Here is a 13,376-nt window from a genome sequence, read left to right as displayed (position 1 = left end):
TCTCTAGTCTGGTCTTCAAAACCTCCAAGCAAAGAGACTCCTGGGGGTCAAAGCTGTCTCTATAAACTCTCAAGTGGAATCAAGTCTAGGAAGGGAATGACCAAGCCAGCGTGCCTATGCTGTGGTAGTTTCAAGGCTTAGGTGGACTTGTTTGAGTTGAAACATTGCACTTGGTCTTTGTCTTCTACAAGAATTTCCTCCTTCAGCAACCAAACTAAAATCCAGTAAAAATTCCATGTACAGAAAGGCTTCCATTTCATGAGCAGAGGGCTTAGATGTCCCTTTAGGTTTTGGATGTAGAAGTGTTCACATGTGAAACTATTAAATGAGGGGCAACAGTGTTTTTTCCTTGCTTCAATACGTTGCTGGTGGGTGATTTTGATACGCAGCACAGGGAGAGAGGGACAGGCTGGAGCTGTGAGCTTTGCACTGCAATCCCTCTTTATGAGAAGGGACATGTGCCCTCTTGAGAAAAGGGTGTTTTCCCCCATTTGAACTAGACATTTTCTCCAGAAGAACGTTTAGTTTTGCTCACTGGAGAGTCTGTTAAATGGCTGCCACTTACTCAGTTCTTGGTTTGAACTGCAGGGTTAGTGCCTGAAATATCTGTATTCAAAACTTCACTCTTTGAATAGTATTCATGTGATTGTATATCTGCATTTTTGGGGATAAATGTGAGTTGTTAAGAGCAGAATGCATACTACTACTTGCAGATCAGTGATTTACATCTAGTTTGCTTAGTGAAATGTAGCTTTAGTGATGCTGACACCGCATACATGAATACTTGTGAGGTTATTACAAGTTTTCTGTGGCTAAAACAAGACACTGCAACCCAGAAGTTAACTTTTATATGTTCCTGTAACAGAGTTCAAAAGACCTGAGCATCTACTTGATGAATTTGGCAGGTTTATTGCTCTCAGTATAGGCAATATTCAATTTTAGCTTTAAACTGTTCTCTGCAACACTTAAAGAGCTATTAAAAATACATCCTGTTCAAATTTACTCAGTTATATTTGTCTTGTAGAGGCTGCAGATACTGTTAATTTTAAGATGTTTCATTATGAATTGATTATATTAAACAGCATAAGCAATGTTGGCAAATACAGGAGTAGTTTTGTGGGTAGGAGTGAAGCTGTATCATGTCCTGACAGATCAGGTGTTTCTTTGCCTGCTGTAGGTGAAATGTAAAGAGAGAAAACTCATTGCATGAACAGCCTTCATGTTTTGGATTATCCCATTCCAGTCCCAGCAGCTATGAAGCTATGAATAAACAGGAAAACCTCCTGCCTGCACGTGGAAATGGCATTGCCTGGAAGCCCACCCCTCTTCTGAAGTAGTGGGTTCAAAAATACACTGTGCAAAAGTGATGTCTCCAGAACTGTTTGCATTAAATAAACCTGTCATGATATGAACCCAGCCTTACTTTTACCCTATAGCCTCCATCACAAAGTACAGTAATAAAGGCATCCAAAAGCCCAGTGAGTTTTTGTTATTGGGGTAACACTGCAGGTGTCTGCTGGGTTCATCGCTTGACAGTCCAAAGGGGTCTGAAGCAGACTGACAGACTTCAGTCCCATCTATTCCTGTATCCACACACTGGAGAATGTGTTGGATATGATCTTGGTCACTGACCTTTTGAAAACACCTACTCTGCATGTCTTTCCTGAGACTCCTCAAAATACACATGGAGTAAAACCAGTGGCATATCCTTTTGGTGTCACCCAAGCCTGCTGTGTTTCTGCTCAGTGTCTTGTCTTTTTCTCTTTGCCATCAGGTTTATATTCTTCCTGCCTCAGAACTGGCATTTTCTTCCTGTTGTTCATCTGGAGCATTAACAATGTGCTCAGTGGTGTGTCCGTGCAGCAGGATTCCATCAGTCCCTTGAGTTTTTCCATGAATTAGGAGTTAATATATGATTTTCATTCTTTCAAACCCGCAACAAATGGCCACTGTTATCTTTTCTGAGAATAGAATCAAATGCATGGAACAATTGGATTATGTCAGCCAGGATATTGTAAGTATCCCATAGTTTTTCTGTCCTGGGCCTTGGATGCCATTCTGTAGGTAGCTGCTCTTTGTTCCCGTGAGTGTCCTTGAGGCAAAAAGAAGTGCTTTGTACTTCTCTATGAATTGCTGCAGCAGCAAATGAAAAGCCACTGAAGTACAAGGGGTATCCTTTTCACAGGAATTCCTGTTATCCTGACATACCATAGCTTATGACTTAAGATCTGATGGCACCAACATAGCCATATGATCTTTAATTGACTGCCAGGGAATTCTCATAAGCAAATGCCCTCAAAGCCATCTGTCCTGCCCTGTCCAGAGTCATGATCACTTGGAGCAAGGAAGTAAGACTGAATAATGGGTTGTCGCAGGAATTGTCTCAACTCTTTAATCATAGGATCTCTTTCACCTCATGTGTAGTGCTAGCGGATTGTCACTGAAAGGGTTACTCCTGGTCTCCTGCCACAGCTCCAGACTCATGCTCTGGGCTGTTTGCAGCATGACTGGAGACTGCAGAGGCCCAGGCTGAAGCACTTTGTCTCACTCACAGGATGAGAAGCAGGGTTAGTTTTCTCTCAGATTGGTTTGCTGAACCAGCACATGCTGCAGCTTCCTCCTTGCTGAACCTGGCACAAGCGGCAGAAGCACATGGAGTGGTGGGAAGAGGTCACAGCTGCTTTTGGCAGCAGCTGGCCATTAATTTAGATGAGATGTAATGTAACACTGCATCTAGCTAGGAATAGAAGGCAGAAGATGATGGACATTGCATCACTTAGACTAGAAACATGAAAGGCAGGGATGATAATCCACAGACCAGGTAGTTACGGTAGGCAAGCTTAGGAGAAAAGAATAGAGACCCAGAGGCTGTTCTAAAAGGTGGCCATGGAGTCTGTGGCGAAGAATGAGCTAGATCTATCATCTATCCCAAAAGATAGATGAATTCTGTGAGGTAGCTTGAAATGGACTTAATGTTTCTGGAGGTGATTGAGTTTTGAACATTATCTGCTTGGGGGTTGTATTTCTCCCTTCTATAGACTGAGTTTGTACTGGTTATATACTTGGACTTGTTCGAAAGTCCTGGGGATCATTCTGAGCTCCGTTGGCACTGCAGTGTTTCAGCAACACTGTTGAAGCTGGGAAGGAGGAGATTGCTTCTGAAGTACTTTAGCCTATAGGCCAGGCTGTGTGCTTACCTGAGCCCTCATGCCTTCTCCATACTATTCCAGAGTACTGAAAGCTGAACTTTGTTTCTTAAAGTGTTTGTATGTATGAGATTGGCTTTTTCCCACTGTGGTTTAGTGTCTACTCGCAACAGGAAAGTGCTTCACTGCAGTAGGCTCCATTGCAGTGTATACTGGAGGGTTTAGATACAGAGTTGTTGAAGCTGGAGATATCTGGAGCTAATCAAGACCAACCCATTGCTCAGAGCTGGGACAGCTCAAGCAGGTTGCCCCAGAACCATTGCCAGTCTGGATTTGAATGCCTCCAATGCAGACACCACTACCTCTCGGGGCAACGTGTTCCCTCGTTTCATCTCTCTTAGAGAGCTTTTCCTTATGTATTCCAGTTTGTGCCCATTGACTCTTGTCACTGGATGCCATTGGGAAGAGATGGGCTCAGTCTCCTCTGATACTGATCAGATACTTCCATCAGAAGTTACTCTGATACTTCCATCAGATACTGGACATGGGTCAGATCCTCCTGAGCCATTTCTTCTCCAAGAAGAGCCCTGGCTCTCTGAGCCTCTCCTTTGTCAGAGGATCCAGTCCCCCAGCCCTTGGAGCTGGGCCTTTCAGCCGGTTTTCCATCCACATCTCTGCTTGTCCAGGCTTACTTCATCGGTTTGTGAGGGTGGGATGGGAGATGGCATGGAAAGCCTTGCTGAAGTGAAGACAAGCAGCATCCCCTGTGCTCCTTTCACCCACCTGCCAGTCTTCTCATCAAGGAAGGCATTTGAGCTGGTCAAGCATGAATTCCCTTTTGTAAATCCATGCTGACTGCTCCCATCACCTCCTTGTCCTCAGTCGTGTTTGCTCCATCACTTGGCTGAGGTTGTCTCTGTATCCCTGTCTTTGGAGATGGGAATGATGCCTTTGCCATCCTGAGAACTTGTAAAGGTGATAGAAGCCTCAAGTGGGACTGAAACAACAGGCTCCAACATTTATGTATTTCTACACAGATCATGTAAAAATCCATGCGCCTAAGCCCATACAAGGTACATCTGAACCCAGGGGATGCTGCACTGCTGCAGGGCAGAGTTAAGAGCAAACCCTGTTCTGCTTGTTGAGGACTCCATCCTGCTTTTCTAAATCAAGGTGGAGAGTTACTTGTTCCCCTTTACACAAGGCTCATGGTCCAGGAGGCCTCCTCCAAGTCTTTCTGGCTGTTGGCAGATCCTTAACAGTGTCTGGAAGCCAAGATGTGCCTTTGGGGTTGGGTTTGGCTTTTTCCCCATGAGGGCAGAACTGCTGCTGTTACACCATGCTAGATTATCCCAGGCACAGCTACAGGTTGGGCAGAGCAGAGATTCAGAGCAGCCCTGCAGAGAAGGACTTGGGGGTGTTGGTCCATGAGAAAATGAACATGAGCCGGCTGCAGTGTGCGCTCGCAGCCCAGAAAGCAACCGTATCCTGGGCTGCATCAAGAGGAGCGTGACCAGCAGATCCAAGGAGGTGATCCTGCCCCTCTGCTCTGCTCTCGGGAGACCTCACTTGGAGCATTGTGTGCAGTTCTGGTGTCCTCAACATAAAAAGGACATGGAACTGTTGGAACAAGTCCAGAGGAGGCCACGAGGATGATCAGGGGCTGGAGCACCTCCTGTATGGAGACAGGCTGAGAAAGTTGGGGCTGTTCAGCCTGGAGAAGAGAAGCTGCGTGGAGACCTCAGAGCAGCTTCCAGTGTCTGAAGGGGGCCTACAAGGATGCTGGGGAGGGACTCTTCATTAGGGACTGCAGTGACAGAACAAGGGGTAACGGGTTCAAACTGAAACAGGGGAAGTTTAGATTGGATCTAAGGAAGAAATTCTTTCCTGAGAGGGTGGTGAGGCACTGGAATGGGTTGCCCAGGGAGGCTGTGAATGCTCCATCCCTGGCAGTGTTCAAGGCCAGGTTGGATGAGGCCTTGGGTGTCATGGTTTAGTGTGGGGTGTCCCTGTCTGTGGCAGGGGGATTGGAACTGGATGATCTCAAGGTCCTTTCCAACCCTAACTATTCTATGATTCTATGATTCTGTCTGCTTGAACTCCTATCCTTAATTCACAGTGGAGTGAGCGCTCCCTTTCCCTCAGAAGCCCTACCGTGTCTGGTGTTCCTGGAATCCCAAGGTCCCCTTTTAACAAGGAACTGACCTTCTACAGTAGCCTCAGCATAGTTTGCATCCAAATACTGTCTCATCATGGAATCCCAGCCTGGTTTGTGTTGGAAGGGACCCTAAAGCTCCTCCACCTCCAAGCCCTGCCTCGGGCAGGAACACCTTCCACTGGAGCAGCTTGCTCCATGCTCCTGTGTCCAACCTGGCCTTGAACACTGCCAGGGATGGGGCAGCCACAGCTTCTCTGGGCACCCTGGGCCAGCGCCTCAGCACCCTCACAGGGAAGAGCTTCTGCCTAAGATCTAACTGGAACTTCCCCTGTTTCAATATGAGCCCATTCCCCGTTGTCCTATCACTACAGTCGCTGATGAAGAGGGACTTGTGAGTTGTAGACTTACTAAATATAGGCAAACATGTAAGTGACTTTTGGTCATTGATTCCTAAGGAGGCGTATTTCTTCTCACCTTGTAGAGATGCTAATAGAAAAGAACTTTGTAATTACAGAGAGTTTTTTAACTTTCAGGTTTTGCTTCATTACACATCTAGGCCGGCTGTTGTGGGTGGAAGCAGCTTGTGCCTCGTGAAGGGAAGTCAAGGAGAAGGAAAATCTTGGAATAATAGCACACGGTTTTACTTGAGTATACATTTCCCAGTTTCTAACATAGTATGTTGTTTTAATTTTGCATATACTTCAGGGTGTACAGGTCCTGCAGTTCTAGCAGGAGTACAACCAAGCCAGAGGATTACACGTGCACAAAAGCACTTATCATGAATCTGCAAATTGAAGCTTTCCCATTATTCCCTGGCCAAACCCAGACATTTTTCCATGAAGACAGCATCGCGTATTATGTATTATTATTGCTTAGAATTTAACTGTGATACCAAACGATATCTCAGTTTGCAGGAGGTGGCAGGGAAAAGGGCTACCGCAGCTCTCCGAAGCCAAAATCCGTCTTCCAGCTTTGACAAACCCACTTCACTGGGGCTGTTCCTGAAAATAGCTGCGCCATTTGCTTGGATTTTCAAAACAAATGAGGGTTGCATGTGTGACATGCAAATCTCAGCCCGGGAGGCTGCAGACTGGCAAAGTTAGAAGCCAGGGAAAGCGGAATTCCATGGAAGAAGACGTTTGTTCTGATCATAAACGTGAAGTTACCCACTGTGGTAGGCCAAAGGGGGTCTCTGTTACATTGAAATTGTTGTAGAAGTTTCTTTTTTCCCTGTATTTAAAAGATACATGTTTGTTTTGTAGTCCGTGATCATATTAATTTGTGTTAAAATGTACTTGGGAAGAAAGTCTTGCTTACAAAGTCATGTTATTCTGTTTTTCTCGCAGCTGGGTTTTTAAGCACAAGATTAAATGGCTTTTTCCTTTTGTTCTATGAGGAATTCTCATTGTAATTTGTAATTACCTCTTAAGCGTGCACCTTCATTTAAATAGGACAGGGAATTTGTGTATCGTAAAACGTGCAGTTTCAAATAGGAAGAATGATTTCCCTTAAACCGTGCTTCCAGTCAGTGTAATCTGGCGTATACCTTGGCTGTGGAAAAGGGAAGTTAATACATGGAGTTAAATGAAAGCTGGATCTGTTAAAAACTTAACTATCGCTACAGTTAGTCTCCAGTTTTGTGTTGGCCTAAAGGGAGAATTGAAAATAAGCAGAGATGGAAAGAAAGTAGCATTGCCTCCTCTGGCCCCAGCGCTGGTTTATGCCATATTAGAGCTGGCTGTAGAACTGTAACACTGCTTTCAGAATGAATCGGTTTGCTTTATTTTATACCTTCAACTCAATTATTGCATCACGAAAAGGGCATTTCTTTCAGTTACTGTTGCTGAAATCATGCAGCAATATTGATACATACAGGGTGAAATGGCTACTATTTACCTCAAATTGCTTCCCCCTGTTTGTGCTGCTTTATTTGTGAATACATCACTTGCTGTGACTTGCGTTGTATCAGATGAATTATTGGATTGCGTTTGTACACGTTCGACCTAGAACTAATCATTTCTTGTGTTTTCTTTTTTAGCCTTCTGTTGAGTCTTCAAGCCCAGGTAAATACTTTTAATGGTTCCTAAACTTCTAAGCACCCTTTAAAAATGAGTTTTGCTGGTCTCTTCCTATTAGTAATGTAAGGATATCACTTGATGAATAGGTTGGTGGCAGTACTGGTTTCAGTAGTCACTATCTAGTAGTCTGCGTAAGTGTAAATTATGACTAACTGAAGGCTTTTTTCTGTCCACTTTGGTCCCACTGTACTAAGTGTTATTTATTTCCAAGCTTTTTGGCATCCTACTGTGGAAAAGCTTTCCAGTAGTTACTTTAGCTGGACTGCCTTTGTCCCTTGAGCTCTTCCTTCTTGCAGAGAAGCAATCAATTCCTTTAAACACTTCAAACTACAAAGTATCATTAACCCTTATAGGCAAGCCCTCCCTCTTGCACCCTTCACATGCAAGCTCTACAAGCTTTGGAAAACGGAATTGAAGCTGTCCATGGAGACAAGTGGAAAAATGTGAGCGGGGTTGGAATTAGAAATCAGGTATTGCTGAATTACATCTGCCAAACCATTCATCCATCCATTTAGTTTTCATTGTCACAAAATCGAACCTGACTTCTCTACAAAGAACCGTGAAAAAACAAGGCATGGGGGGAAAATAACTAAGGATTCTGCGTCATAAATAAAATCTGCATAACTCTGGGGCTTACTTGAAGCTTAAAGTCTGGAAAAGTCATTAGACTGTCTTTGTAGCTGCAAAACAAGAAAGCTTCCAAAATATAAAGGAAACAACTGCCCTGAGTTTATATTTTATGAGTGTTTCTGCTCCCAGTAGAACTCTTGATTCAGGCAGGTTTATGATTATTTAGGAATTAAGTCTTCAAACTTGAATGTTTTATAAGCATGTAACTAGGGGCCTGATGTCCAGATATGTAGGACTTTGAGATCTGGCTGTTAAACAGCATCTCCTGCTTCTTTTTCCCATGATCTACCACTCAAAGGGCAGCTTTTGATGTCCTCGGAATAACAAGATTGGCTTTCCTGGAGTTAAACGATGGAGGGATTTTGAGGATATTTTAATTTCTGAGTATAATAAAATGTCACCAAAATAAAAAAGCTAAACTCTGTGAGGCCATGATCTAACTAAAAACATTCTTTAAAATGTTTTCTATCAGGAGGTTCAGCAGCATCTGATGACCATGAATTTGATCCATCAGCTGATATGCTGGTGCATGACTTTGATGATGAACGGACATTAGAAGAGGAGGAAATGATGGAAGGAGAAACAAACTTCAGTTCTGAAATAGAGGCTCTTAACAGGGTAGGTTAAGTTGACTATGGTTAAGTATGACTATGACTAGCCTTGAGTAGTCGTAAAACATAACCACAGCCCACAGCCTCGCACAAAATATATACAGTTTTTTTCCCCTTATATTTGGGATTTAAAAAAAAGGAACAAAACACCCCAAAATCACTAATAGGTAAATAATACTGATGGGGGAAAGCAGCTGAACTAAATGTGAGATTCTCAAAAGGTGGGAAAAGGAAACTGGTACCTAAATACTTAATAATGTATAATTCTGTGCTTGTTTGGTGTCTTTTTGCATACATATGCTGCTATGGGATTTGCATTTTAGAGCTAATACTATGGGTTAAAGTACGCTCTCACTAAACTTCTATATTGCAGTGTTATTTTCTAAAGCACTTGATTAGTGCAGATAGATGTTGATTTATAAAAGATCTCCTAATCTTACATTTCTTTTGCATATTTATACAAACATTTGTATAGTACTTTAGTGGAGCATAAAGGAGAATCTTCATTTTTAAGGTAGAGGAAAAGGAGATACAGATGAAATGATTGGCTCAAAGCAAAAAGTTGTCATCAGACCTAGGATCAGAACTCCTGATCTGTTTCTCACTATTAAGTATTGTCAATAGCAAGAAATAAATCTTAAAACTTGTGTCTCCTGAAATAATTGCAGATAAGATTTATTTGGCGTTTTAGGGTGGATTATGTGTTGTCTTAAATCACTTCTCAGGCAGAAACAATGTATATAAATTACAAACTGGGCTCATTATAAGTACAGAGTAATTTAGGTACTGTCTATGGCCTCATTGGCTGAAAAGGCTTCCTGAACCTAAGATCATCAGTGATTCTTAGATGCATAGTTGATGGATAAATCCTGTTCAGTGTGACTTTAATTTAGTGCATTTAATCTACATTTCACATGTAACTGATAATTTCTTTCTGGAAACTTGAGGTTTGATATTAAATGGTAAACATAAAGATAAATAAATAGTTTGTGAATCTAAATATGCTTCATTTAGATTAATTGAGAAATGGAGCTCCACACCTATGACACGTTTTTCCCCTCATATTTTGTGAAGAGTCAACATCTGTTGTGTAATTCTATCACCACATTACAGAGCATCATTTATAACTGTATTTCAGCCATCAGTTTATTCCCTCATATCCTCCTTGTTCAAGTGTATTATTCCTTCATGTGTCAGTTCTTACGAGATCAGGACGGTGAGCAGTGGTACAAGAGATTCACATTGCTCCTGTGCTGCCCTTCCCTGAAGGATGCTGTTATGGACTAACAGAGAATCTTGTGGTCACTTTGTTGTATGTTGCAGGTAGGGCTTTCACTGAGGTTCAGATGCTTCCATGCCCATAGGATCTTACAGAATCCTAGAATCCCAGACCGGTTTGGGTTGGAAAGGCCCTTAAAGCTCATTCCCTGCCATTGGCAGGGACACCTTCCACTGGAGCAGCTTGCTCCAAGCCCCTGTGTCCAACCTGGCCTTGAACACTGCCAGGGATGGGGCAGCCACAGCTTCTCTGGGCACCCTGGGCCAGCGCCTCAGCACCCTCACAGGGAAGAGTTTTTCTAGTGAAGAATCTTGCTAGAGACCTGTGGTTTCCTTTACTTGTGGGATAGGTGGCAGGCTGCGCATCACTGCTCACTTTTTTTTGTTGTGAATGGTAGGCAATCTAAATCTCAGACTGTTGTCACGACGAGTGCTATCCTGTCTTCTTCTTTCCCCCCCAGACATTTACATGTATTATTTCAGATTCCCCGCAGGCTGTGAATGTGCCTGATTTACTAGTTCAGCTCCTTCAGAGGTGAGGTGACAGTCAGGTTTTGCAAAAGCATTTTTGAACCTTGGTGATTTCACTCCTGACTGTCATAAGAACTACACCTTCCTCTGAGGGTGAAGATCTTTTCTACTTACTGGGTGAGCTCTGGTGAATCAGAAGTATTGGAATTTGTGGTTTTCAGTGATAGTTCTTGAATGGAATTTCTCATGGGCAGGAAAGCTGTCTGTGTGGTGGTGCTGCAACTAACCTTGGTCATATGGCTTTAACCAGAGGGCAGACTGAGATGAGCTCTTAGGCAGAAGCTCTTCCCTGTGAGGGTGCTGAGGCGCTGGCCCAGGGTGCCCAGAGAAGCTGTGGCTGCCCCATCCCTGGCAGTGTTCAAGGCCAGGTTGGACACAGGGGCTTGGAGCAAGCTGCTCCAGTGGAAGGGGTCCCTGCCCGTGGCAGGGGTTGGAGCTGGATGAGCTTTAAGGTCCCTTCCAACACAAACCAGGCTGGGATTCTATATCCATTTTTGTATTCAAGTAATACTGTTTTTGTATGTGGTAGCAGGTACACCATATGTTACCAACATCCTGGCTAACCACTGTTCCTTCAGCAGCCCCAGAGAATATGTGCTGGGATGAGGCACATCTCTCCGTGTCCTGGGCATATGCTGGTGCTGCAGTTTCCCAAAGCACATGGGAACTTGGCAGCATGATTCTGGTAGTAGGAAACTGCATTCACAGTCTGTCTTGGACATAATAAACGACCAGGTCCCAGCAAGTTGCAGACTTGATTTCCTCCTGCTCTCAGCTAAGCTGGAGGTAGCATGACATGGAGGACTTGATGAGTGTGAAGCCAAGTTCTTCACCTTTGTGCTGCCCTGTCTATGGGCAGAGCACTACAGGGTGCTGTGTGGCTCCCTGGGTGCCTCTAGGATGGGGTGAGCATTGCCAGGGCGCTGTGCATGGTGCCTCCCTCCATTACTTAGAGATTTGTAAGCCTTTTTTTCTTCCCTTTTCCCATTTGTTGTTCCATGTAATCATTTGGTTTCTCCTTTTGGGGCCCTCCTTTTCAGGGAGGGCTTTTAGCTTTCTTAGGGTTATGCACCAGTATCTCTTGTCTTTAAATGAGAGAACCATACATGGGAGTGCACTGTTTTCACTCTTCCACCCTCTAGCAGGGTGCAGTTCAGGCACATATGAAAAAGATGTTGTCTCTATGTCTCTAGTGCCTGTCAGTCTTATTTTTCCTCCTCCTGTAGATTCATCCATTCGATTTTTAGTCTCTGTAAGCATAGTGTCCACGAGGGATGTGCAGTGTTGCACAGTTCATTTAGTGAGAAACACGTTTGGGTTTTCAGCCTGTTCTATGTCCATTTCAGTGGCTGCTCTTCCATTAGAAGAGTCATTTATATTTACTTTCTCTGTGCTGCTTATGACACACTTCTCCATTATATCATTCCCCTCACCTCTACTCCACACACATCCATTTCTTGTTATTAAGCACCTTCCACATAAGAAATTCCTATTTGTTTGATAATCCTTGTTCCTTATTCAACCTTTTCTCTTTTTGCAATCTCCTGAAGCAATACAGAAATCACAATTTGTAATTATCTTTGAGAGTTTCTGGCCCTTGGAGCTTTTTGTGTTGTAATGGTCTATTTGAAGTTAAGAGGCTCTACCTAAGAAGAATGTTGTTAATGCAAGACCACTTTCCTTGGTGACATATAGTGAGTAATAAGCCTGTTACATAGGTCCCTATTTCTAACAGTTAGATATGATAGAGACTAGTAATTCGAGAAGGAAAGTGAGGACGTTTAGGTCCACGTGGTCTGCATCTACTGTGTATATAGCTTAACCAAAGAGTAGACCAATGAGTAGCAGAATGGCTTAGTTCTTTGAAGTAAAATAGAATACACAGACAATGAGTACTCCTAACCCGTGTTACTCTTACACAGCAGAACTATACATGCCTTTTGTCATTGGTATTGTTACTACCTTTCCAGAAACTAGAGCTGTGTTGTTGAGCGAAGGCCTTAGGACAGGAATTCACTACGGCCAGCCAGTAACTACCAAAATCTGATTACCAGCCAAGGTGCACATTGCATACTAAGAAGAAATATGTAGGGCAAGCAGACAGCCCTAAATAACAAACAAAGGATTTGATCATGTGAGAGAGATCATGTTGAAATGCCCTCTGAAAGTTTCGGCTCTGAAAGGTCTCCTTGGGGATGCCACATACTGCCCCTGAGGGCTGGGGATGAAGGTATTAAAAGGGATTAAGTAATTTGCAGACATGGCAATTAATGATTTATATTAATAAAGTGAATGCAATTGATAACAGTTTGGGAGCCACTAAGTTTGAGAACCAGCTGTGTCGTTTGCAGTGGCTCTTCGGAGTGGACCAGCATTCAAAGGATGAAGACTTTTAATTGTGTACCTATTTTAGCGGATTTGCTTCATCTGTGGATGGTTTTGTAGACAGCTGACTTAAAATGTGTAGGAATCTGTAAACATTACTACTGTCTTTACCTGGATATCAGGTGATCCTAAGTATAAAGTGAACCCTCACCCCCATCCAACTCCTCAGTTTCTAGCTTTTTCCAAAATGAGGAGAGGTACAGGGTAAAGAGGTGCATTCTTGGTGCAGTTTTGTTTTCAAAGCCAGGGTTGAAGAACTCTCTGGAATTGTCCCTATAGCAAAACTCCCCAAACAAAGATTTAATTCAATGTTCAAGCCAGGTACTGCAAGTTCTGATCCTTATTTTGCTGAATTCTTGGGACACTGCAAAAATCACTGCCATGCACTAGAACAAGGTCCTGCCTTCCAAAACTGTCAGTATCTTGTCTCTGTGAAACGGTTGCTGCTGACACACATTTTACCTGTTTCTCCTACAAATATGTACTAAATACTACTTTTTTTTCAGGTAGTTTAGGGGAATAACAATATATATCCCAAGTCAGATGTGTTTGCTCCGTG

General features: G+C 43.3%; 1 protein-coding gene across 6 annotated transcripts in view; it reads left to right on the top strand.

Moving 5' to 3' along the window:
• MIER1 (MIER1 transcriptional regulator) overlaps positions 1 to 13,376 on the top strand; it is a 39,711-nt gene that overhangs the window by 9,232 nt on the left and 17,103 nt on the right. For 4 of the 6 annotated variants that reach the window (XR_013957310.1, XR_013957311.1, XM_080622413.1 and 1 more), the window contains exons 2-3: positions 7,343 to 7,367; positions 8,485 to 8,630. Coding sequence is in view for 4 of the 6 variants with exons in the window: in XM_080622413.1 (XP_080478539.1) it covers positions 7,343 to 7,367; positions 8,485 to 8,630 (171 nt within the window). In the remaining 2 variants the exon portion in view is untranslated. Of the gene's footprint in view, positions 1 to 7,342; positions 7,368 to 7,735; positions 7,853 to 8,484; positions 8,631 to 13,376 lie in introns of all 6 variants that reach the window. The other 2 variants (XM_080622412.1, XM_080622411.1) reach the window with 1 other exon arrangement.

Source organism: Psittacula echo, assembly GCF_963264785.1.
Source record: "Psittacula echo genome assembly, chromosome: 7".
NCBI lineage: Eukaryota > Metazoa > Chordata > Aves > Psittaciformes > Psittacidae > Psittacula > Psittacula echo.
This window is presented reverse-complemented; position numbering and strand designations above follow the sequence as displayed.